The following is a 23,617-nucleotide window of genomic DNA, read 5'->3' on the forward strand; positions in this document are numbered from 1 at the left end:
ACACATATTCCCCTAGCACAGCGGTTCTCAACCTTCCTAATGCTGCGACCCCTTAATACAGTTCCTCATGTTGTGGTGACCCCCAACTATAAAATTATTTTCGTTGCTACTCTATAACTGTAATTTTGCTACTGTTATGAATCATAATGTAAGTATCTCTTTGTTTTCCGATGGTCTTAGGCGACCCCTGTGAAAGGGTCGTTCCACCCCCAAAGGGGTCGCGACCCACAGGTTGAGAACCGCTGCGAGCAGCTTGCCCAAATCAGGTACGGTTCACATCTAAGATAATAGTGCCACCAAGTGTCCATAAGAGGAAATGCAAAGAGGGCCAGGCTGGGGAGGGTGGGCACACAGAAGAAAATGCCCCAGGGCTCTTTAGATTAGGATGTAACTAGAAAACGTGACACACAAGCAGACTGAGAGAAAGAGAGACTGGCAGTAAGGGTAGCAGAGAGAGAGGGAGGTCACAATGAGGTGACTGGGAGAGAGGGAAGGGAACACAGAGGCCTGGGGACCACCAGGCTAAAGCTTTCAAGAGAGAAGGTCTCAACGGCCTCCTTCATTAAAAGCCCCTTCCTTCTCGAGGGGAAATGGAGGGCGCAGATTCTTGCATCAGTGCAGCCGCCAATCAGCTTTATGTAGTCCCTTACCTTGGCCAGGTCCCCTACCTCCATCACCTCCTCTAGACATCTGTAACTTCCCAGAAAAACCCCCACGACCAGACAAGTCATCTCCGAAGAGGAAAAGCTCTAGGGAGATCAAGGTACTGACAAGGACCCGGGGCAGCCAGGAGCCCCAGAGCTCTGAGACTTAGCTCCAAGGAAAGCCACTGCATTTGGAGGCAGGTCGATCTTGGCTCTAACCATCATCAAAGCACCCTGCCATCCCTGGAAATGTGGAATAAAACATCTCAAGACATGACTCTCCCATCTATCAAATTGGGGAAATTGGTCCCAGTCCTTGGATTAAATGTCCTGTAAGACTGTCTAGCAAGCCTTCCTACTTCCTTCCTTTCTTCCTTCATCCTGTCAAAGTCCCCCTGAGGTCAGGAAGAGGGCATTGGACCCTGAACCCAAGCCCAAACCAAAACTGCACTTAGGTAAGGCCCACAGCGAGCATTTACACCCCAGTGTGAATGAGTTTAAAACCTGAATTACTTCTCCCACATGCATTTTCATGGAGACCCTGTGTTAGACTGGGGATAGCAGAGCCAGCTTGAACAGGTTCCCGATGGCCAATTTCAGGACAGTCCACACATCCAGCACAATAATGACTGATTTTAACACACTGAATTAATAAAAAGCATTGAAGTCCATATTAATACTCAAAAGGGGTGGGCCGGCCGAGTGGCGCAGTGATTAAGAACTGGCTTGGGACACCAGAGGGCCCCGGTTCGGATCCCACATATGAGGACCAGTGACACTGCCCTCCACAGCTAAGATGCTGAACAACAGCTCAACCTGGAGCTGGGCTGCCGTGAGTCGCCAGCAACAGCGTAGGCTGCAGCCCCTGCTGCAGTGGGTTGCCATGGGTTACTGTGTGTAGCCAGCAGCCAGCGTGAGCGGCCAGCAGCCTCCGTGAGTGGCCGTCCAGAAGCCGGCGACTGATCTGCCTCGCCTGGGAAGAGCGCAATGATGGTGCCAACTTGGGCCAGTGAAGCAACGTCCTCCACAACTAGACTGAAGAACAAAACGACAGCAAATTGTCTGTTCCCCTTCCCCCAATTCCCCAGTGCTGTTCCCACCCCCCAATTCCCCAATAAAAATCTTTAAAAAAAAAAATACTCAAACGGGCAGAAGGGGAGGAAAGCTCTTCTTTACAGAGAAATGCCAGCTAATAAAGAGAAGGAATGATGAAGAGAAAACCACCACTTTGCAATTCCAAGTAACTGACTTGTTCAGGCAAGGAGGCCGAGGCTGCGTAGACTATTGGGTAAGAGGTTGCTGGGAAACAGGATATCCGCTCAGCACCAAGATATTACCCACAGATTACTTGCAAACTACAAAGGAGAGCACGTACTTTGACAAGGGGGAGACTCGGAGACACCACCTTAATCAAGTGATCAGACAATCACCACTGATGGTGGAACACGCTGACATCATTGCTTCCTGTTGTGATACAATACGATGTACGGAACATCACCTGTGACGAACTCTTGCCAAAAGAGTTCATCCGAATCTAATCTGTTCTTGAGACCTTGCTTTCAGTTTACAGGAAATACAGGGGCCAGAAAAACAAGTTAAACAACACCCCAAGGTAACAATCAGACAAATTCAGAACACGGACGAAAGGCCTGGGCTTTTCAAAAATTCAGTGTCATGGGGTTGGTAGGAAAGACCGCTACAAAAGAAGCGAAAGAGGCGTAGCCACCAAATGCAGAGCATGAATTCCAATTTGGCCTCGGATCAGAACAAAATAAAACCAGCTCTAAAAGAAATTTGGGGGATAATCAGAGAAAACGTATATGCACCAGTACCTGACAATATTAGGAAATAATTGTTCATTTCTAGTTGTGATAATGCTATTGTGGTTATAAAGAATTGTCTTTTTCTCAGGAGATGTCTGTAGAGGTAAAGTCAGCAATTAGGTTTTCACGTGATTCAGCCAGGAAAAAAAACAGTATCCACATAGAGAAAAAGAAAACTCACTAAATGTGAACTGTTTAATCTAAGTGGAGGCCATACCATTGGGTGGATAGTCACTGAACCATTCTTTTAACTTTTCTTTATGTTTTAAAATATTAAAAAATAAAGAGTTAGGAAAAAATATCTATTATTTACACATAGAAAAAAAAACTGGAAAGGTAGTCACCAAACATGAACTTTGTACAGTATCTTATGGGTAATTGTCTTTACTTTTGTCTGGGTTTTTCAAAATTCTTTAATAAATATGTACATCAATAATAAAAGAAGAAATAAAAGAAACAGTAAAAGAGGGGGTAAAGGCAGTCTAAACATGGGGGGATAGCATATCCAAGGCCTTTCCCAGTTCCTGAAATCACACCTGGGCCTCAGGGAGGAGCCCCCTGGCTGCCAGGCTCCCTCCCCCAACCTCAGATGTCCTTGTGGTGGTGGAATGGGCAGGCAGACCCTGCTTCCTTGCAAAATGAATCTAAGAAGAGATTAACTAAAAGGACAGTTGCAAAGTGCTGTGTGAATAAGAACCCTCACCACCTCCATCAGCACCCTCGCCTTTTAGGGTTTATTGTTAATTTTTTAAAACTCCTCTCCAATTGTCCTGAACCACCTGGTTGTTCTCCCCTTCCCTCTCTCTGCCTCCAGAGCAAAGGGGGAGCCGGCTGCAGGGCCCCCACCCACCAACCACCCAGCTCGGTTCTCAGCCCTCTCCTCTGCCCTGTTCCAATTTTCCTATTAACAGCCAAGTTATCCAGCTCAACCCCTCCCAACCCTGGTGCTGCAGCAGGTAACAGTCTAAGAAAGGCTGGTGGGACCTGGGACCTCAGAGGGCGCTGACCCCACTTGCCAACTCCCCGAAGTCAGCGCAAAGCTCAGAGGCTCCTCCGAAGGAGATCCCGGAGCCAGCAGGAGCAGAGTCTGCGCCCACCTGATGTCTTTTTTCCCACATCCCCAGTCATTTCCACCACAACCTCTGCTCTGAGCTTATGGAGTAAATGCAAGCAGGTTCTTATTTCCTCACAAGTCAGAGAAACAGATACTGGGACAGGATGCAAAACAGCCTAAAACAAAGCTGTGCATACAGCACCTTGGGCTCTGAACTAGTCCATCAGACCTGTGGGGGTTTTGGAAGCTGGACACTGAAAGAGGCAACACTTTGGGGGGAAACACCAGGAAGGGCACCAAAGTGCACGTAGGGAAACGTGAGGCAGGGAAGATGGGAGAGGACCATGGCCATCATATGAGCTGCGTGGTCTGTACTGCACACAATAATATAAACGGAGCCACTTTAAAATGGAGCCGAAGCTGCCCTGCCAGAGAAACTGCCATTCCTGTCTTACACCTCAAACCTTGGAATGTTAAAACAGGGCAAAATAACCTTTGGACTGGACCAAAGCAAACTTGTGCCCCCAAAAATCTGTTTGCAAAGATAACAAGAAAGCAGTTATTATGACTACTAGACTGATGACAACTGGGCAGAAAATTATAAACATTATTTAAAATTAACATCACTATGTTGTTACTGCACCAATAGAAATGCCTTCCTTCCATTGGTGTAATTGTTCCCCTTCCCTTTCTCATAAATACCCATTGCCTTTGTCTCCTAATCAGCACATTATTTGGGGTTCTGCCTGAATCAATGATCCCCAAATAGCTTCCTCATCTCAAATAAACGCTTGTTTGACTCTCACTTTAAAGGCCCTTTTTAAGTTAACAGTATTCACTCAAAGGGCTCCGCCCAACTCCATGCTCTGAGACAAGCTGCAGTGCTGCATCTGCCCAGTAGGGGCGCTGGTTTCTCACTCACACAAAGACTGTGTGGGCTAATATTGACCATATAGATAAGGTGAGAAAGTTTGGGCAGGACCTGGTCAGTCAGGTTATGCGTTTTGAACTTCACTGTACAGACTGGGCTGTGTTTAGATTATTCTGATGGCTTTCTATGGGGAGAGCCAGAACAAGAGAAGGAACCCCAGGCCGCCGTGTGGTCCTAAAAAGAGACCTAGAAAGAGACAGTGGCTACAGGGGCAGAGAGAAGGAACGGACCTCAGGGCTTGTTTGAAGTCAGGAACTAGGGGTGGCATGTTTGATGTAGGGAGGTTTTAAAAGAGCGAAGAATCAAGGCAGGCCCGCAGTTTCTGTCTTTGATGGCGATGCCTGGTTAGGATGGAGCCTCCTAGAAGTAGACAGGTTGAGGCACAAGATGACTGTTTTAAAGAGCCCAAGGGGCAGCATATAGAGATATGCAGAGAGAGGCAAGGGAAGTCTAGGGTTGAAGGGCGGATCAGAGTTAAATAGAGCTCTGGGAGTCCTCTGTGGAGAGGTGACAGCTGAAGGCTAGGGGTGGCAAAGGCTGCCAGGAAGAGCCTGTAGAGTGGCAAACGCTGGGGGACACCAGCCTATATGGAGGGATGGAGGGAAGGGCCCAAGCAGAAATCAACAGGGTTTGGAGCAACAACCCTGGTTCTGAGCAGGAAGGTGGGCTGCAAGGAGGAGAGGAATGTACGCGTGATCCCTAGAGAGTGGCCTTTCTCTACCCAACTCCTACCATAAACTTTTTTTAAATAATCATTATGTTTTTATTACAGCTTTTTTTAAAGTTTCTCTGTCTTTATGCCTTTACTTCTAGTTTCCATGCAATCGCTTAAATTAATTTTCCCCCAAATATTCCTCTGTCTGTCCACTGTCCATCTGTCTGCCCCATGTCCATGCACACCGAAGTGTCTGTCTCAGGCAGACCCACCCACGTGCGTGCACATTGCAGCCCAGAGAGCTAGGCCTGTGTGAGTGTCTCTCCTCTCATTCCACGATCAGCCCCATCTGTGCATAAACACCTCTGAGGGGGGGTGTCAAGGGGAGCATGTGTGCACCTCACCCTCTCCTGGCCTCTGCCCTCCCTCAAGAATCTTCCCGCTTCCTTGCTCCTTACCATGTTCCCTGCAAAGCTGACCTCCACGAAAGGATCCACCAAGTTCTTCTTGTTACTGTCAAAGCCAAAGATCTGCTTCACGTTGTCCAAAACAGCATCGTCCACTAGAGAGAAGGACACGTTGGTCACTGCCCACCTGCTGTCCTACCTCTGAAACCCCGACTTCCCACCTACCTGTCCACAGGCGCTCTTGGGACTCCCTGGAGAGATGCTCTGGCACCCGCTGAGCCCAGGCACTCCCAGGAGCGGGGACCATCTCAGAACAGCAGCTCCTGAGGGCACCATACCACTTCCTTCCCCAGCTCCCAACAGCTTGCCCACTGTCCCCTGTTCTCAAAGGCTTTCATAACAGGTGCACCAACTGATGGATTAGAAATCTACATCAATAAGGGCAGTAAACAATCCAAAAAAAGGACTGGAAGTTGTTATAATAATATCCCATTATTGATGTCTGTTTGACATTTTCCTTTACATCCATTAGCACAGTAATTTACCTGAGCTTAAGCAACAAGTCAATTCTATTTAAAAAAAAAAATTTAATCGCAACCAATATTTTACTGAATCAGCCATATTATTTACATATCCATTACAAATAGATATGTATGTATGTATGTATGAATGTATGTATCTGTTATGTATAAATGTACATATGTATATGAATGAGAGAGAGGAGGGGGATGGTTAAAGTTTATATACTAGCTAATATCTACATGAATACAACAGGTAACAATGAACAAATATTTATTCCTATTTACCCACCTATTTTGTTTTACTTATATTTGAACAACATTGCAGAGAATTAAACATCAAGCACCTTCACCTTGAACAAAGCAAATATTTCCATTTTCCCGGCCCCCTTCGGAAACTCACCAGACTCCCTCTGCATAATTTTAACCAACAAATGCAGAATGTTTTTAAGCATGCATTTTAATGCCCATTTAATAGCCATTACTTATTTAAAGGCTTTCCCCACGATTTTGGTTCAAGTACGCCTGTACAGAAGGAACCCATTTCATTTATTGGTGTCATGAGTCAAAGCAGAAACCCTCAAACGATTTGCTTTATACAAAACTTGTAAACAGGGAATCAAGTAGCAAATGTTCACACTGAGTCTGCTATGAACAGGGACTGGCTTGATGGTGCCAATGCACGCTCCACAGCAGTGGCTCACAGCCCACAGCACCACCGAACCACCAGGGGAGCCTTTAAAAACTACCAGTGTTTGAGCCCTTATCCCAAACCAAGTCAATCTGAAATCCTGGAGGCGGGATTGAAAAGGCCTCTGGTACTTGAAAGCTCCCCGGTGGATTCTAACAGGCAGCCTGGGTTGACACAGCGCTAGACTATCCAGTATACTGTAAGCCCTCGCTTAACATCATCGATAGGTTCGGTGACTTTAAGTGAACTGACATGTAATGAAACCAATTTTACCATAAGCTATTTGATATAAACAAGAGTTAAGTTTGTGTGGCATCTCATCAATGTTACAACGAAAGACGTAGAACAAAACAATGTGATTTGAGGGCCTGCTTCAATTCCCCCCAGCATTTACTGAGCACACAGGATGGGGCCAATACAGGAATAGCCACTGTGAGAACCAGGCAGTGGCCACACTGGTCTTCCTGGGAGGATGAGGACATGGCCACAGCTAAGGTGACCCACTGCCCCTGTGTGCGGGAGACTGAGCAGTTTCCCAAGATGTGGGACTTTCAGCACTAAAACCAGGACAATTTGAAACAAACTGTACACCCGTTCTTCATCTGTGGAGACACAGCCCTTTCAACATTTCAATGACTGCTTCCCTGGCCCAGGGTCTGCCAACATGCTGGCCTGTCTTCCTCAAGGAGGGAGAGAAAACCAATCAGATCCAGCCCCGAGCACAAAACAGAGGGTCCAGATGGTGATAAGTCCCCAGTGAGAAGGAAGAAAATGGGTCCATGGAGGCTAAACAGCCAGACCAGGCCTCAGGGATGCTGAAATAAAGCCCAGGGGCAGCTATTAGTCTCAAGATTTCTTGCATCTCCATAACTCCCCGAGCAGTTATATTACTTTTCATTAATTCTGATTGCTTTTCAGTTAAGAACAGTAAAAATGCTTGGGAAACCTAGAGAGGGGGTGAGGCTTCCCCAGGGGGCAGGGTGGAGGGAGAGTTGGGCTGAGCACTGATTTAATGGACCCTGGGGGGTGGGGGGCAAGGCCAAGGGGAGGCAGGGAGGGAGCAGAGGGCCAGCCAGCCCCTCCATCTCCTTCCCTGCAGGGAGCTGATGCAGCCCAGCGCAGGTCCGCTCTGTGCCCAGTGAGGGCACCCAACTCACTCTGCGGTAAGTCCTCGGCCCTGAAGACCCTCAGGCAGAAGTGCGCTCCTCGAAGTGCCACGCCGGTGGGCCTGAGCAGGTTGCCTTCAATGTCCTCCTTGTCTTCCGAGGGTTCCTTGCTCTCCAGCTGCAATGCAAACCGAAGATGATTCCTTCAAGTGTTCTTGAACACAGCATTCTCCCTTCCTCGACCGACACCACTGAAACGGTGCATTTTGAAGAAAGGCAGGTCTCACCCTTCTGCTTCCTAGCATGTGATCTCAGGCAGGTTCCTTACCCTCAGATTACTTCCTCATCTGGACAGTGGAACCAATAATATCGACCTCATAGGCTGTTGGGAGGATTGATTCAATACCGATGTACATGCACGTGGCACACGGTAGGCATTCAAGAACCTTAACCGCCTTCCCACTCTACCCATTTAAAAACAGTATAGAAGTGACCGGTCTAAGCTGGCCACTCTGTCTTCAGTGATGGCTGATCAGTCACTCAGCAAGTATTTACTGAGTGACTATTAAGTGTCTGCATGGTGCCTAAGGGTGAGGGATACAGCAGTGAACAAGGTGGACAGAGGCTCTGCCCCCACGGAGCTCACCATCTTGTAGGGAAAGCAGACCTTGAAGCAAGGTTTTCTCCCATTCCCCTGGCTGGAATACAGACATGATGATGGGAACTGGAGCAAGCAACCATCGGGAACCGTGAGATGGAAGCTGCATGGTGAAGGTGGTGGAGCACAGACCAGGAGCCTAGGTCTCTCATCATTGTGGAAGCACCGTGCCAATTCAGGACTGAATTTATGAGGGAGAGAAATAAGCTTCTATCTTCCTTAACACCTACTATTTGGGGTATCTTTGTTTCAGCAGCTGAACCTGCATCTTCACGCATAGAGACCCAGATAAGAGATGACGGGACACTGGTCTTGGGATGGGAAAGGGGAGAAGCACACACTGAACTTGTCATGCCAACAAGACTGGCCAATTGTGTGCATGTGGACTGACGGGTGTGGGACTGAGGGATGAAGAATGAAACTCAGGCCTAAGATGTCCTAAGATGTCACGTAACACAGGATGGAGAGCAGGTGTGAGGAGAGGACAGCGGATAATAATACTGGGTTTTCATATGTTACGTTAGAGGGGCCTAAGGGACATGTTAATGTGGCTTTATTACAAGGCAACTGAAGCTGAGCTCAGAAGGTCCAGGCTGGAGAAGAGCAATGTAGGAGTCTCGGGTAGACAAAGATGGGCTCCTCGATAGTGAGAGTCAAGGATACAGCAAAGAGGAGGCAGAGGAATTTTATTAAGCCACTGAATTTGAAGTATCCCTTTTAAACAAAAGAAAAGAAAAGAATCAGGAGAGTCACAAATGCTAAGAAAGGAGAGAGTTTCAAGTAAGACATGACTCTGGAATTAAATGTTGTGGAGCAACAGAGCAGCACTCTTAGGAGCTGGCAAAGGGTGAGCCTTAAGCAAGTGGTTTCGGGAAGGACAGCTGGTGGGAATCATAGAGAACAGCAAGCAGAAAGAGTGAGCAGCTGATAAAGTTGCAGCAAAAGCGAGGATTGAGAGAGCGAGGACAGGTGCCCTGGGGCTTGTCCACCACAGCTCCAGCGGCCCCTGCACAGCACCCTGGGGTTCTCCGTCCCCTAACCTTTCCACTGTGGCTTCCTGAGCTCTTGTCATCAGCCAGCTTTTCATCCTTGACGTCCGTGTGGGACTTGCCCTCGGCCTCCACGATTACATGCGGCTTTCCATGGGCACCTCCACTTCCCACCTCCCATCCCCTGGAGATCCCGCTTTTCCCCCTCCTGCCTCTCCCACTCCTGGCCACCACAGTCTGGGACAGAGAGCCATACCTTGCAGCTGTCCCCACCATCTCTCCTTTTGGGGTGTCCACACCACCCACATGGACCGCTCTCTCCCCCCAGTTCTCACTGTTGCCATCCACCAAGCCCAGGACACATGCTCACCTGGCCTTGATGACTTCAGCGCCTGCCTCACCATTTGCCTAACTGATGTCCAATTCTCCCATGAGATAATCCCCATCCATGTAGACAAGTCATTCCCCAACACAGTCCCTTGTCCTTCACCGACAGCACCTTAATCCCCACTCTCTTTCAGCTGCTAGAAGCATAGTCCTATGTGCCTCTTCCAACCTCCACTCGCACAGAGCCTGGCACGCCGCAGAGACTCAATAAATGTGCAGTCCCTATTTTTTGTCTTCTTCATCAGCTCTAGGCCTTGCTCTCCTGCGTCCTCCGTGGCCAGAGCCATCAGCCATGTCTGGATGCCCTGGACACCTCAGCCCTGTGCTTTCACCCATCCTGCCTTAACCACACCTGACAACTCCACCAGCCACCTACCTCTGTTCTGCTTCTAGGCCACTGAGTATAACGAGGCTCTGCCACAAAGCCTCCAACCAGAGTGGGTCTTCTTGTGTCTGCTCAGAAATCCTCCTTTTTACATCTAATGAACCCCTCATTCCTCTCCCACAGCAACTATTCCAAACCTTTTCTCCTCTCCCCAAACATACAAAGATGCCGATACTTCCCCAACTCTGAACATCGTTCTCATTCTACCACCTCCACTTAGAGCTTTACTTCCTGACCTATAAAGGTGATAATGACATATTCTTAAGCGATAAAATTCAGGCTACAATACACTATAGAGAGAATGATCTCTTTTGCAAGACAGAAATGTATGCAACAGATTGGTGGTTGCCAGAGGCAGGGGATGGGAGAGTGGGGGAAATGGATGAAGGGGGTCAAAAGGTACAAACTTCCAGTTATAAAATAAATAAGTCATGGGGATGTAATGTACAGCATGGTAACTATAGTTAACAATATTGTATGGCATATTTGAAAGTTACTAGGAAAGGAGATCTTAAAAGTTCTCATCACAAGAAAAAACATTTTTTTGGTAACTATGCAGGGTGACAGATGTTAACTAGACTTATTGTGGCAATCATTTCTCAAGGTACACAAATGTCGAATCATTATGTTGTATACCTGAAACTAACACGTACTATGTCAATTATACCTCAATTAAAAATTATTTTAAAATACACATGTATATCCTTCTGGGAGTATACGCAAAAAGATATGAACAACACCTCTCTCTGAGTGGGAGAATTATGAGTGATTCATTTTTCATGTATACTTTTCCACAGATTCTACATTTCTTATAATTACTGTGTATTCTTTTAAACCAGAAAAACTAAAGTTGTTTTTCTGTTTGTTTGGTCCTCCACTATCAGGGGAGGTACTGTGAGGAGGACCCAGGGAAATGTACTCACAGGTGCTTCATCTCCAGGCCCCAGAACACAAAGGCTTGCTTTCAGATAGCCCCTGGCCCCAGCAGAGAAATCATCAGGGTCTGAGAGTAACAGCCACTTCCTGAGATAGGCGTGTCCTAAGAGAGACAACATCCATTGGTGATCACAGAATTTGGAAGGACCCAAGTCTGCAACCGTATCCAGGAGCTTGGTGTGAACTAGATCTGGGGGAGAAGAAGGACTACCCCACTGGGACATGGGAGCAGGACTCAAATTCTACAATAAAAGACACTTGGGGTATTCGAGTATGCTTGAGTCAGAAATGTTAACAGAAACCCCTGTAAAAGGCTGCCAAAGCCGGGTGCTTCCCTCTCAGGAAGTGACCAGAGCAAGCCAAAAACTAGGATGTGGAGAAATCCTAAACTTGTCATCCAAATAACCCCCTCCTGTCAGAGGTGACCCCAGTCTCCAGCCACCTGTGCTTGGGGCCTTCCAGATTTAACATCCTGCCTGAGCCAGCTGAGACCCTCCTGAGGGTTTGATCTCCCTGAGAGCCTGTTTTACCCAGAAGAGGAAAGCCTGCCCCTCCTTCATTCCTGCAGTTCTCACCGCAATATCAAACTCTACCTCTAAATTCTAAAACCCCCAAGGAGGAAAGTGAGTGTCCCCAAGCATCTCCAGACCCAGAGTGCAAGGATATGGTCAAGGTGATGAGAACTTGACTCACGGGGTTCTCTGTAAATGGTACCCACGTCCATCTGAAATCAAACAGAGAAAACACAAATTGAAATCTTGCTCCCCGAGTGCTACATAAAGTCTGGTGCATTATATCATCCCACTAAAAATCATGTTTTGAGAGAAGCGCCCTTCTAGTGGCTAGAATGGGATGCTGCCCAATTCATGAATCACTTAATAAAGCCAATTAGATCTTCAAAAAAAAAGTCATGTTTTGAAGAACACTTGGAGACATGGGGAGACAGTCATCATTTGATATTACATGGAAAGTGGAATACATTTTGATCAAAGTTTAGTCAAGTATATCGGTGCCTAGAAAAGAAAGTTAAAAGGAAATGCAAGAAAATGGTAACTGTGCTCTCTCTAGATGGTAGATTTGGGTGATTTTTATTTTTATCCTTTCCTGTATTTTACAATTTTCTGTAAAAAAAAAAAATCATTGATTGGGGGATGTCAATGCTGGAGGAGATTGTGGGGGGAAGGGGAAGGGATATATGGAAACTCTATACTTTCCACTCACTTTTGCTATGAACCTAAAACTGCTCTAAGAAATAGTTTTTTAATCATAGATTACTTTTATAATTAGAAAAAAATAATTTTTACCTTGTGGCCAAAAAACAGGCCACACACTAATTATGACAAACTCAGGGGAGGCCTGCTGGCAGGCCCTACAAACTCAGAGATGGAAAGTAACCACATAGGATAATCTGAACATAAAAATTCCTAACAAAAACGGGACATAGCAGGTAGTCACGTCCTAGGCCTGTAGCTTCCTTGACAAAGGTCAATCTTTACCTTAAATGAGCCTGTCTACTGTCTTTTTGCATCTAAGATAACATACCCTTGAAATGTCAAAGTAATCTTTTTTTTCAGACCCTTCAGGGCACAACCGTCACACCAGAGCACAGACCACAGAACCCCTCGTAGTTATCTTGTTCCCTGCATACCATCTCTATGTGCTGTAAATGTTAATTATTGACTGTCCTGTACCCACCAAGGTAAAAGAAGTATGTGTCTCTCTGTTTTACTTTTTGTCCAATCTCAGAGGTTTCCCCGCTTGGCTTTCTCCCACCCCCTTAATCTACCACCAGTGGATTTCATGTAACCCTCCTTACTTCTCCCCCTTTGACTCTCATGTATAAAATAAGCTGCAAAACTGCCATTCTCCAGAGCATTTTCTCAGTCCATTGAGATTTTGCTTCCTGGCAATTGTCATCAGTTTGGCTCAAATAAACTCATCAAAATTATCTGCCAGCTTAGACGGTTCTTATGTCGACAACCTTAATTCTGGGGTTCTCAGAACAAGAATGTGCTTCAAAGACTAGAGGCTCCAAACATAATTAAGACCTCATTTGTTACAGAATGACTCAGGCTCAAGACTATTCCTTTTATATAAAACTGCTTCTCCAGGAAAAAAGACTTAATTTTCAATCTTGTGACTTAATTCCCAGAGAAGGGGGTCATATTTTATTTGGATAATAGGAGACGTTAAAATAAGCCTGTGCCCTTTCTTTCCATGTGATAAATGCTTGGGAATTCAAAACTGAGAAAATCAGTAAGAATTACATTAACACGCCATTCATGAAGGTCTCCACTGCTGGTTGCCTTTACTGTATGTAGCCTATTAAAGCCATTCTATGAGCTAAATTAGACATTCAGTTCTCAGTTCCCTGCAAGGACTGGTCAGTCCCGCACTGTCTGGGGCAAAGAAGGGGAGCAGGTCCCCCACTCTCTCCACTGCCCCCCACCCCATCTCCTCACGGCACATCTGGAGCCCACTCCCAACCCAGAGCGAGGCTGGGGTCAGGCACAGAGTGTCGGCACCACATTGGCCCGAGATGGGCCAATTAGGAGGGCTGCCTGAACTCAATGGCAGCTTCCTTCCCAGATGTCAGGAACGTATAGAAATTAAAAGTAAGAAGCTTAACCCCCATGTTGGAAATAAAGGAAGGCATTTCCCTTCCCTGTTTTTGTCAGGACATTTACCTTTAAAACTTGTAAATGTTAAGTACATTCTCTGTCTCTTTGAAATGGATCTTTTTAGAAACTCAAATAAGCCTTTCGTCAGCTTTATGATCCAGAAATGTCTTTCTCAAGGCTCTCCCTGTCTCTGTGGGAAGGGAGGGGCTTAACTTCAGTGCACGCCTTGTTCCGAGTTCTAAAACTACCTCCCAACATAAAAATTCAAGCTTGTTTTCTGGTTTTCCCTCTGGGGAAAGTCAATTAGCTAACACAGATAGTCACCCCCATTACCAGGTAAAGTGAGGATGAAGTATGTATGACTAAGGGTGCTGTCAACTCCTTTTATTTGAGGACAAGTTACTGTGTGTCTTGAGAACATGTATGGAATGAGTTGTATCTGCTTGGCTATATAAAAAGATTTCTTTCTGTCTTTACAATCTCTCCATGGGTGACCTGTGATGCACACCACATTCTGGTTTAATGCTTAGTCAATAATAAAAGTGTTCTCTTTCTCGGCTCCCTTTGTGGAGAGGACTTCTGGGTTGGGAGAAGGTTATGTTTTGTTCTGTTTTGTTTTTAGTTAAATTTCACCAATACAGACCAAGACAGACAGGACCTCTGGTGTGTCAACCCTGGCACATTATCCACAGAGCCTCCACTAACCTGGGTAAGCGAGAACTGACTGCTTTCAAAACAAAATAAACAATTACCCGGAACTCCCCGATGAGAGCATCAGTCCTGAGGGATCGGGAATCTACCACCTGGAGGGGAAAATAAATTCACACTCTCATTTACAAGTAAACATTGGCTACGGAGCGGGTCCAACCCAATAGCTCTTCCCGCCCTCACTCTATTCCAGCGTTGTTCTAATAAGCCATGTTTAATCCTCACAAGAACCCTACGAGGAGATGCTATTGTTATCCCCATTCTACAGATGAAGAAACAGAGACAAAGAGAGGTGACAGGACTTGTACAGAATCACGCAACCCCACAAATGACAGAGGCAGAATGAAAACCCAGGCAGTTTGGCCCCAGAGCCCATCCTTTTACCACTTAACTCTGTGGCCTTTTGGAGGAAAGGGGGGAGGGAAAGAGCAGGAGGGCAGAGAAAGAAAATCTTGGCCAGAAGCAGGCACACGGACAAAATACGTTGAAAATCTAAGTGCCCACTGCAACAGTGATTTCAGGACCCTGACCCACGGCACCTGGGGTGCTGAACAGCAGGGCCTCCCCACTCGGCTGCTGCCTCCATCTGAGCTGCTGATGGTATTTCTGTGATCAGGGAGCTTTGGGGAAACCTGCTATATGTCACCCATACCCGGGGCCTTAAGGCTTCTCTCTCTCTCTCTCTCTCTCTCTCTCTCTCTCTCTCTCTCTCTCTCTCTCACACACACACACACACACACACACACACACACACGCGCGCGCGCGCGCGCGCGCGCGCGCACACGACAGGCATGTATGCATATACACAGCCCACAGAGAAGGCTTTGATTGCTGAGACGTACCGTGATAAAGATGGGCTCATCAAACAGCTCCGCGGGAGAGTCAAACACGTTGAAGAAAAGAGTCTGTTGGTTCACGGCAAAAGGGAGACAAGTGAGTGCCTGCTGACCCCCAGGCCAGGGGGAGGGTCAGCGACCACCCACAGCCTTTGGGTCTGGTCCACACAGAAAGTGTGGAGTGAGCTCAGCCCAGCACTGAGCTCTGGGGACTTGCTAGATTCTGGGATGTCCCTCCCCTGACTTCACAGAGGTTGTCATCTCAGGGACAGGGTGGGTGGCTGGCCCTACAGGATGACAGGGATGCAGAGCAGTGGAAGCCCAAGGCAGGAGCAAGCGCGAGAGCCCTCTCTCCAGTTCCTCAGCTGACCACTCTGGACCTGACATAGCTCTTGACCCTACGTCAGCACTACGTGTAAACACTGAACGAATTGCCAAGCATCTGCTGTGCACTCCCAACTTGGAAAGCCCGCCCAGGTCCTAGCCCTAACACCCAGTGTCTCCCACCTCACTGAAGAGTGGGCTGTTGCCCTTGTGGATCCGTGTCCGCTTGGTCTGCCCGGCAGCAGTGACCTTGACCACAGGCTTGATGTTCAGCCCTGGCAGCTGACGTCCTTCAATCACCTGGACCCTGATCTGAAAGCCAGGAAGGGGCATAAGCAGGAAGAAAGGGGACGTGGTCAGTCCACCATCACCACCCCAAGAGACCATCCCCACTGCTGGCTTCCTGAGAAGGGTATTGAAAAAGAATTAGGAGAGCACTGTAAAAACAATCATATTTTCCAGCCAAGGTCCCTTGCCCCTATAAAATCCCATTGTCCCACATAATAGTGCTGGTAAGCTACCAGCACTAAATCCCAGGCCTGGGCCAAGGATCCAACCCCCGGTTCATTTCATGCAGCCACTGGCAGCTCGGCCCCTTTGACACTGACATTTTTAAGGGGCTTGAACATTCTTCACCGACAATTCTCTCAGAGGTCGAACTTAAACAGTTAAGTGATCTCTCTTTATTCTTTGTCTCACTTTCTGAGAAATAAATTAAGAGTTTTCTCCACTAAACTGCAAGTAAATGAAGGTTTCAGGAATATTGGTACTTCCAAATTCAGGCAAAATGTTTAGAAATATGAAATTTTGAAATATGAAAATAATTTTCATGGAAAAAGATGTTTAACTGGTTCTAACTTCTAATTAGCCATTATTTATTTATTGACTGGCTCTTTTAAAAAATAGCATGCTATAAAAGAATATATTATTAATAACAATGGGAAAGTAGATAAGTGATTTTTATTCTCTCCATTTTACTGTATTGTACAAATGTTCTACAATAAACATATATTCATTTTCTAAGGAGAGAAGGCAATAAGAAGATGTCTTGGGAATAATAATAAAGTAAGTTAGGATTTGTCTTTCAGAGTAACATAGTGGTTATAGCTAGGACTTTTGCTTAAATTACCATGATTTAGAACTAAAATATATTTCCACAATTTGATCCACTTAATCAAGATTTAGGTTTCCTATTTTTAACTTTAAAAATAGTTCTTAAGAGTTAAATATCACTAAATGTAACGATGTCCAAATGGAAAATTTTATACAAAAGAAAAAGAATAAGCAAAGAACCAAAATTAAAAGGCAAATAAAACGGGATGGATTTTTGGATAAAAATGTGTCAAAGCATTAATATTAGTTTCATTCTCTGAAGAGCTTGAACAAATTCATATTCTATATGACTTTCAGAAAAAATCCATGTCAATACGAAGGGCACGGATACACAGAGAAAAAAGATAGCCAGACAGAGCTTCTTAGATTTGGGGATCTTGTTAAAATGCAGATTCTGATTCAGCAGGTCTAGGGTTCTTCGTTTCTAATAAGCTTCCAGGTGATGCTCGTGGTGCTGGTCCAAGGACCACATTTTGGGTAGTAAGGAACTAGCTAGCCAGATAAACCCTGATTGGAAAACAGATAACAGATGCAAAGATATGCTGAATCTCTGTAGTGGCCCCCCCTTTTTAAAGAGCAAAACCAGGGGCTGGGAAGAGGCTCGTTCTGAGGCTCCAAGATGTGAACTACCCATTCACATCTGCCCAGGACCCAGGGAAACCAGGCTTCCACCTAGGAGAGCCCTTAGGGTCTTCCCCGAGGCTGTATGGAGAGGCAGGCACCCGGCATAGCAGCTGCTGGCCCACTAGAGGGGGAGGCTGTGGTCAGAGAGTCGGCCCATTACCTGGAAGTCCTGCGGCTTCTCCGACAGCAGCGTCCTGGCTTTGGGTACACTTCTCTTCCTTTTATTCCCAAGGTGGTATGGGGGAGGATGGGAAGGCAGCTTCCTTGGGGTGGTGGGAGTCCCCGGGCCTGGGGCACCACTCTGATCCAGGAATGGCTCTGCCTCATCTCCCGTGAAACCCTGGTCCTCGGTGTCCTCCTCGCCTCCTGTGTCTGGGAGGAGAGGGTGCTAATGAGGTCTGGGTTCCTCTGGCCCTGCCCTTCGGACCCAGCCCAGCCAACGGAGTATCCAAAGGGCATGAACGTCAAGGCCTCCCCTGCCCCTCTCCTTCCCTCATCAATGAGCCAAGATGGATGAGGGAGAAAGACGTTTCCAACAGCTGAAAATTGGGGGCAGTCAGTCCGGTTAGTCGACAGGAAGGAAACAGAATGGCCCTAGCCCTCCCCACCAAGTCCTGCTGGATGAGCCCCTCCGGCCACCTCATCCCACTCTTGTGAGCTGACGATGACAGCAATGAGATGGTTACGGGTGCTAGGATTGGATCCGGACAGCCCGTGTCTCACCCGTGGGGGTCTGCCACTTCTTTCCAGAGTATTTCGTGTCCACGATGCTGTCACTGAGCAGGGACCAAGTCTCGGCCCGGCTCTGTCCCCCACCTGGTATGTGGGCAGGGCACAACCCCAGGGGGGCAGGAGGGAGCTGGGTGAGGAAAGCCAGCCTAGTGCACCCCCCTGCTCAAGCCTGCTCTCCTTGCCCACCCCAGCCTGACACAATGCTCAGGAACCGTTGCCATGTCTGTCAGGGACTGTCCTTCTCACCACCTTCCAGGCAGGACTTGGAATTCATCACTTCTAGGAGCCTTCCCTGAGCGGCACAAACCTAACTCTGTCAGACCCACCTCAAAATTTGTCCCAGAACATTTGGAGTCCTCCATGCGCGCCACCTTCTGTCACCAGGAGCACCCCCTCCTACTCCACTCAACCTAGACCCCAGTCCAGAGTGATCGCCCCTTCTCCAAGCTCAGACAATGCCAAGCCCCAACAAGATGGGCCCTGCTCTGCCTCCCTCACCAAGAGCCCCACGCGGTGCTGGGCTCCAGAAAAGGCTTAGGGCACACTGAGACAGGGGCTGCTTGGTTTAATGCTATGATTGCCTCTAGATCTTCATGACAGAACTGTAGACTCTTTCCCATGGGCAAGTCCCCACCTGGCCCGTCTGTGTAGCTTCCTGCCTACCCCAGCAGGCTGGACCTCACAGAGGCCTCTCCAGCTTCCACACCCAAGTCCCCACTGGAAAGACAGCAACTCTGGGCTTGGTCTTTACTTGACAGCCCAGCAAAAGCAAGTGGAAAGCCCTGAAACAACCTTGGGACTAAGCTAATCGTCGGCTCTTTTCACAAATGATAAACTGTAGGCCCAGAGAGGGACAGTGGCCAGCCCAAAATCACACAGCTACTTAGTGTCAAAGGCAAGACTGGACCGCATGGCCCCTGACTTCCAACCAGAATTCTTTCTAGGAAAATCCAGCTTTTTTGTCACATGTCATCACCAAAGGCCTGCTGGGTGCCAGGCCAGGGAAGCACTGGGTTCTGGGGAGTGGGTGGGGCCTCAAGTGTCTCCAGACAAGTGTCACAGACCCCATCCCAGACCCTTCTAAAGCACCCCCCCCCCATCCGTAGCTGCACAATGCAGAGCACCTAGCCCAGGTGCTCTCTCCCTGGACAGCTAGAGCGGGGAGGGCATCATCATACTAACCCCAGGGGCAACTAGGGGAGCACACCTCCTGCCCTTTTTTCTGTATGGCAGAAGGCAGATCTCAGGACCCATCAGTGCCCTCTCTTCTCCCCCAACCTGGGGAAGGTGGCAGAGGCTTCTGAAGCCTCACTGTGGCCTGCACCCCCAGGCTTGGGACCCTCTGCTGTGCTTCTACCCCTAGGCCCTGCCAGGGCGAGAGTGGGCTCCTCACCAGCCACCATATCCAGGTCAGGCAGAGTCGGGGAGGGTTCCAGAGGAGTGGTAGGTGGGAAGAGGGGTACGGCTCCAGGGAGCGGCATATAGGATACCTGCAGGACCAGCGAGGCCTAGAAGAGATGGGGGTGAGGGGACAGCAGGTTAGTGCAATGGTCTCAGACCACCACCCTCCAGCATGCTTCTTGTTCCTTCCTTCTATCCACCAAAGAAGATGGCTCTGACAGGGCTCAGGTTTGCAGAAGACTGGCAAAGCCACCTCTAGGGGCCCATCAGCACAGCCAGATGGTTAAGAGCACAGACTCTGAAGTCAGGTTCCGCCATTCAGGAGCTGTGCAACCTTGGGCAAGATCAGCAACCTCTCTGTGCCTCAGTTTCCTCATCTATAAAATGGGCCAGTAATAGCACCTTCCTCATAGGGCCCAATGAGGATTAAACGAGTCGATGGAGTACACTGTAAGCTTCTATAAATGAATCAGCAATCCAACCTCTCCTGCAGGATTTTTCAACCCTCAGCCTGGGCTCATCTTCAGGAAAAAGGCCCCTTGGCCACTCTGCTCAGCAGAGGACCCTCCCCTGTGTCTCCACAGACACCTGAGCCTTACTCTGCTCAGCCCCAGCTCTGAGAGGGTCTCAGGGTACCACTCACCTTTCTGAGCCATCTTTCCTCCCAGAAGCACTCCTGTCCACACCTAACCTCCAGCTGCACCGGCTTTGACTGGCTAAGAGGAGAGTGGCTGGTCCCACCATTCACATGGACAGGGGAAGACTGCTTTGTGCCTCCACCCCACCTGACCCCACCAAGAGACCTGCTCTGTTCAAACGGGCCCCTGAACCTGAAGAAAAGGTACAGCCACAGCAGGGTCTCCCGCTTGCAGCTCCTAGGCCAGTGGGGGCCTGGCCAAGCCTTCCCTGGAACCCCAAGTCCAGCAGGCCTTCTGGGGCAGCCTTTTTATCAAAGTAATAAATGTTCTATTTAAGAAAGTTTGGAAAGTTCAAAAACTTCAAAGAAAAAAAAGGCAAAAAGAATACACCATAATCCCAACACTATTCATATTTCGATATAATTATAATCTTTTTAAACAGTGTACAGCGCTGCTATATATAAAACGTTTTTCTTTCACTTAATGTTAGACAATAAGCATTTCCCCAGGTTTTGACAACTCCCTTATATCCATAATTGTTAATGATGCATAATAGCCTGTGAGTGGCTCTAGTATAATTCACTAGGCATCTATCTCTACTGAGTAATATTAGGGATGTCCAGAAACTCATGCAGTGAATCCTGATCCTGAGGCAGTAAGTGCTCAAAGTCCCAGATGTACCCAGCTCTGGGGCTTGAACCCTCCAGATAGGGGCCTGAGCAGGGGCACCTAGGCTAAGGGAGGGCAGGGCTGGTGAGAGTGTGGGGCCCAGAGCACTGAGGAAGGAGCCCGCAGCCAGCTTCACATCCTAGAAGGCGGAGGAGGCCGAGGAAGACCATGAAACCCTTTAAGATCCGGATCCCAGGCATTGCCTGAACCGCACCACCAAGTGTCGCCACTTGCGCAGCCAGAGCGCCCCGCACTCGCCCCGCAAGTTCCTGCAACCCAAACAAGAAAAAAACCTCCCCACTGAGGCTCCGCCCCAGATGAACCGAACCGCCCACAGCCACATCCAACTCCTGGAGGCACCAATTCAGGTCTGGGATGGGCCTGGGCATCTGTATTTTCCTTCACTTCATCAAAAGGCAGTTTGGGCTCTTCGGAGCAATAATTCCAAGGTTAGGCCAAGGTAGGTAGAAGATGATCCTGGAAATTTTTTTTTTTTAATGCCAGAAAGCAAAGAAATGCTCAAAGAATGATAGAAACGTTCAAAAGGGCACAGAAACCTGCTTTCAAGGGCTGCCACTGACCAAATCTGGGGCAATTTAAACATGAAAATAAGGGCCGGCCGAGTGGCGCAATGGTTAAGAGCTGGCTTGGGACGCCAGAGAGCCCCGGTTCGGATCCCACATATGAGGGCCAATGACACTGCCCTCCACAGCTAAGATGCTGAACAACAGCTCAACCTGGAGCTGGGCTGCTGTGAGTCGCCAGTGACGGGTAGGCTGCAGCCCCTGTAGCAGTGGGTTGCCATGGGCTACCGTGTGTAGCCAGCAGCCAGCGTGAGCGGCTATGAGCGGCCATCCAGAAGCCAGCGACTGATCTGCCTCGTCCGGGAAGAGCGCAATGATGGTGCCAACATGGGCCAGTGAAGCAACGTCCTCCACAACTAGACTGAAGAACAAAATGACAGCAACTTGTCTGTTACCCTTCCCCCAATTCCCCAGCAGTGTTCCCATTCCCCCAATTCCCCAATAAAAATCTTTTTAAAAACCATGAAAATAAATAATGATAGGAACAGATTAAACCATTGAATAAAAGAGGAATACATGAATCCATGTGAAAATAAATCAGGAAGGAAGTTTTTCCTTACAGTGAAATGCCGACTGATTACCGCAGAATAAAATAACTGATTTAGAATATCACCATTTAAAACAATAATTAATCTAACCAAGAAGCAACAATAGATGTTAAAACTGCTGGGTAAAAGTTGGATGAGGTTCGATGCCCCGCCCGAGCTGAGCAGCCGCTGAGCTGCCAACAGGTGGCAGGATGTCTCAGCTAAAAAAAAACAAAAAAACAAAAAAAAAACAGTTGGATGAGGCACAGGGTCTTTATACAAAGTACATCCCCCTGAAATTCTTACTTATTAGAAAGGGGAATGGATTTGGATTAGTGGAGATACCCAGCAAATGCTATTTTAACCAAATGATCAAGCTTAATACAGCAGTAATGAAACAAGTCAAAATCATATCACCCTAGGATACTCGAGCTGCATAGTATCACTATGTAATATTCCTGCCAAAGATGCAAAACCTAAATCTAATCACGAGGCATCATCAGACAGACCCAAGCTGAAGTTGAGTCTCCACCATATCGGGCCTGTATGTCAAAAAATGTCACAGTCACAAAGGTTACAAAAGTCAAAGAAAGGATGAGGAATTCTCCCAGAGGGACTACAGGGACAAAACAACTAACACAATACATGATCCTTAATTGGATCCTTTTGTTCTAAAAGACACTAGAAAACATGGATGAAACTTGAATGAGGGTCTGTGGATTAGATGGCAGTGCTGTCTGAACGTTAATTTCCTCAATGTTGTGGTTCTGTAGGAGAAAGTCCTTCATCAGAGAAAATAACACTAAAATCAGGGAGATGGGCCAGAAGGTGCGTAACTTAGTCTCAAACGGTTTAGGACAAAATATTCTTTATCCTACTCTTGCAACGTTTCTCTGAATCTTAAATTATTTTAAAAGAAAAGGTTAAAATCTGAGAAATCTGCTTCTGTTCTAACCACTGGACTCTGTCTCAGCAGATACACAGGCCCCACCCACCCACTCATGCTGATTCCCACTCTCCAGGGGTAATAACGTGAGGTCAAGACCAGCCACATAGATTGCAGGCCCAGTGCAAAATGAAACTTCGGGCCCTTTGTTAAAAATTTACTAAGAATTTCAAGGGGGGTGACTGGTTAGCTCAGTTGATTAGAGCGTGGTGCTGATAACACCAAGATTGTCGATATGATCCCTACATGGGCCACTGTGAGCTACTCCTTAAAAATAAATAAATAAAATAAAATAAAATAGTGCTTAAAAAAAATTTACCAAGAATTTCAAATTGGTGACAGCCAAAGAATGAAACCAAGCACAGGCTGGCCTGTATGGAGTGTTTGCTTAGCTCAGCCTGAGTTGGGCCTGCATGTGAAAGGCAGGGAGTCGGGCCCCACCTCACATAGTTGGCCTGATGCATTCATTCATTCACTTATTCGCTTATTTGGTCCACAAGTATGTACCCAGCACCTGCAGGGGGCCAAGCACATCAATACTGGAATGCTTCCATAAACAAAGCAAAAGCTATGTTTGGCCCCCATGTAGCTGACATCGTGACAGAGCAGACAGACAGTAAGTAATAAACAAAATAAATACACAAATTATACAATATGTTAGAAATAAAGGTAAACTAGGGCAAGCGCGACCTGGGGAGCAGGAGGGAGTG

At 47.5% G+C, this 23,617-nt stretch overlaps 1 protein-coding gene across 21 annotated transcripts in view; it reads right to left on the reverse strand.

The window, feature by feature from the left end:
• Positions 1-23,617, reverse strand: part of DYSF (dysferlin) — a 208,338-nt gene that overhangs the window by 135,724 nt on the left and 48,997 nt on the right. For 11 of the 21 annotated variants that reach the window (XM_019647673.1, XM_019647669.1, XM_019647671.1 and 8 more), the window contains exons 5-13: positions 19,536-19,650; positions 17,571-17,782; positions 15,857-15,985; positions 15,356-15,418; positions 14,558-14,608; positions 11,878-11,908; positions 11,172-11,287; positions 7,881-8,007; positions 5,566-5,669 (exon numbers count right to left, since the gene is read on the reverse strand). In XM_019647673.1, the coding sequence (XP_019503218.1) occupies positions 5,566-5,669; positions 7,881-8,007; positions 11,172-11,287; positions 11,878-11,908; positions 14,558-14,608; positions 15,356-15,418; positions 15,857-15,985; positions 17,571-17,782; positions 19,536-19,650 (948 nt within the window). Of the gene's footprint in view, positions 1-5,565; positions 5,670-7,880; positions 8,008-11,171; positions 11,288-11,877; positions 11,909-14,557; positions 14,609-15,355; positions 15,419-15,856; positions 15,986-17,570; positions 17,783-18,133; positions 18,227-19,535; positions 19,651-23,617 lie in introns of all 21 variants that reach the window. The other 10 variants (XM_019647667.1, XM_019647659.1, XM_019647661.1 and 7 more) reach the window with 1 other exon arrangement.

Source organism: Hipposideros armiger, unplaced genomic scaffold, assembly GCF_001890085.2.
Source record: "Hipposideros armiger isolate ML-2016 unplaced genomic scaffold, ASM189008v1 scaffold_114, whole genome shotgun sequence".
NCBI classification, from domain to species: domain Eukaryota; kingdom Metazoa; phylum Chordata; class Mammalia; order Chiroptera; family Hipposideridae; genus Hipposideros; species Hipposideros armiger.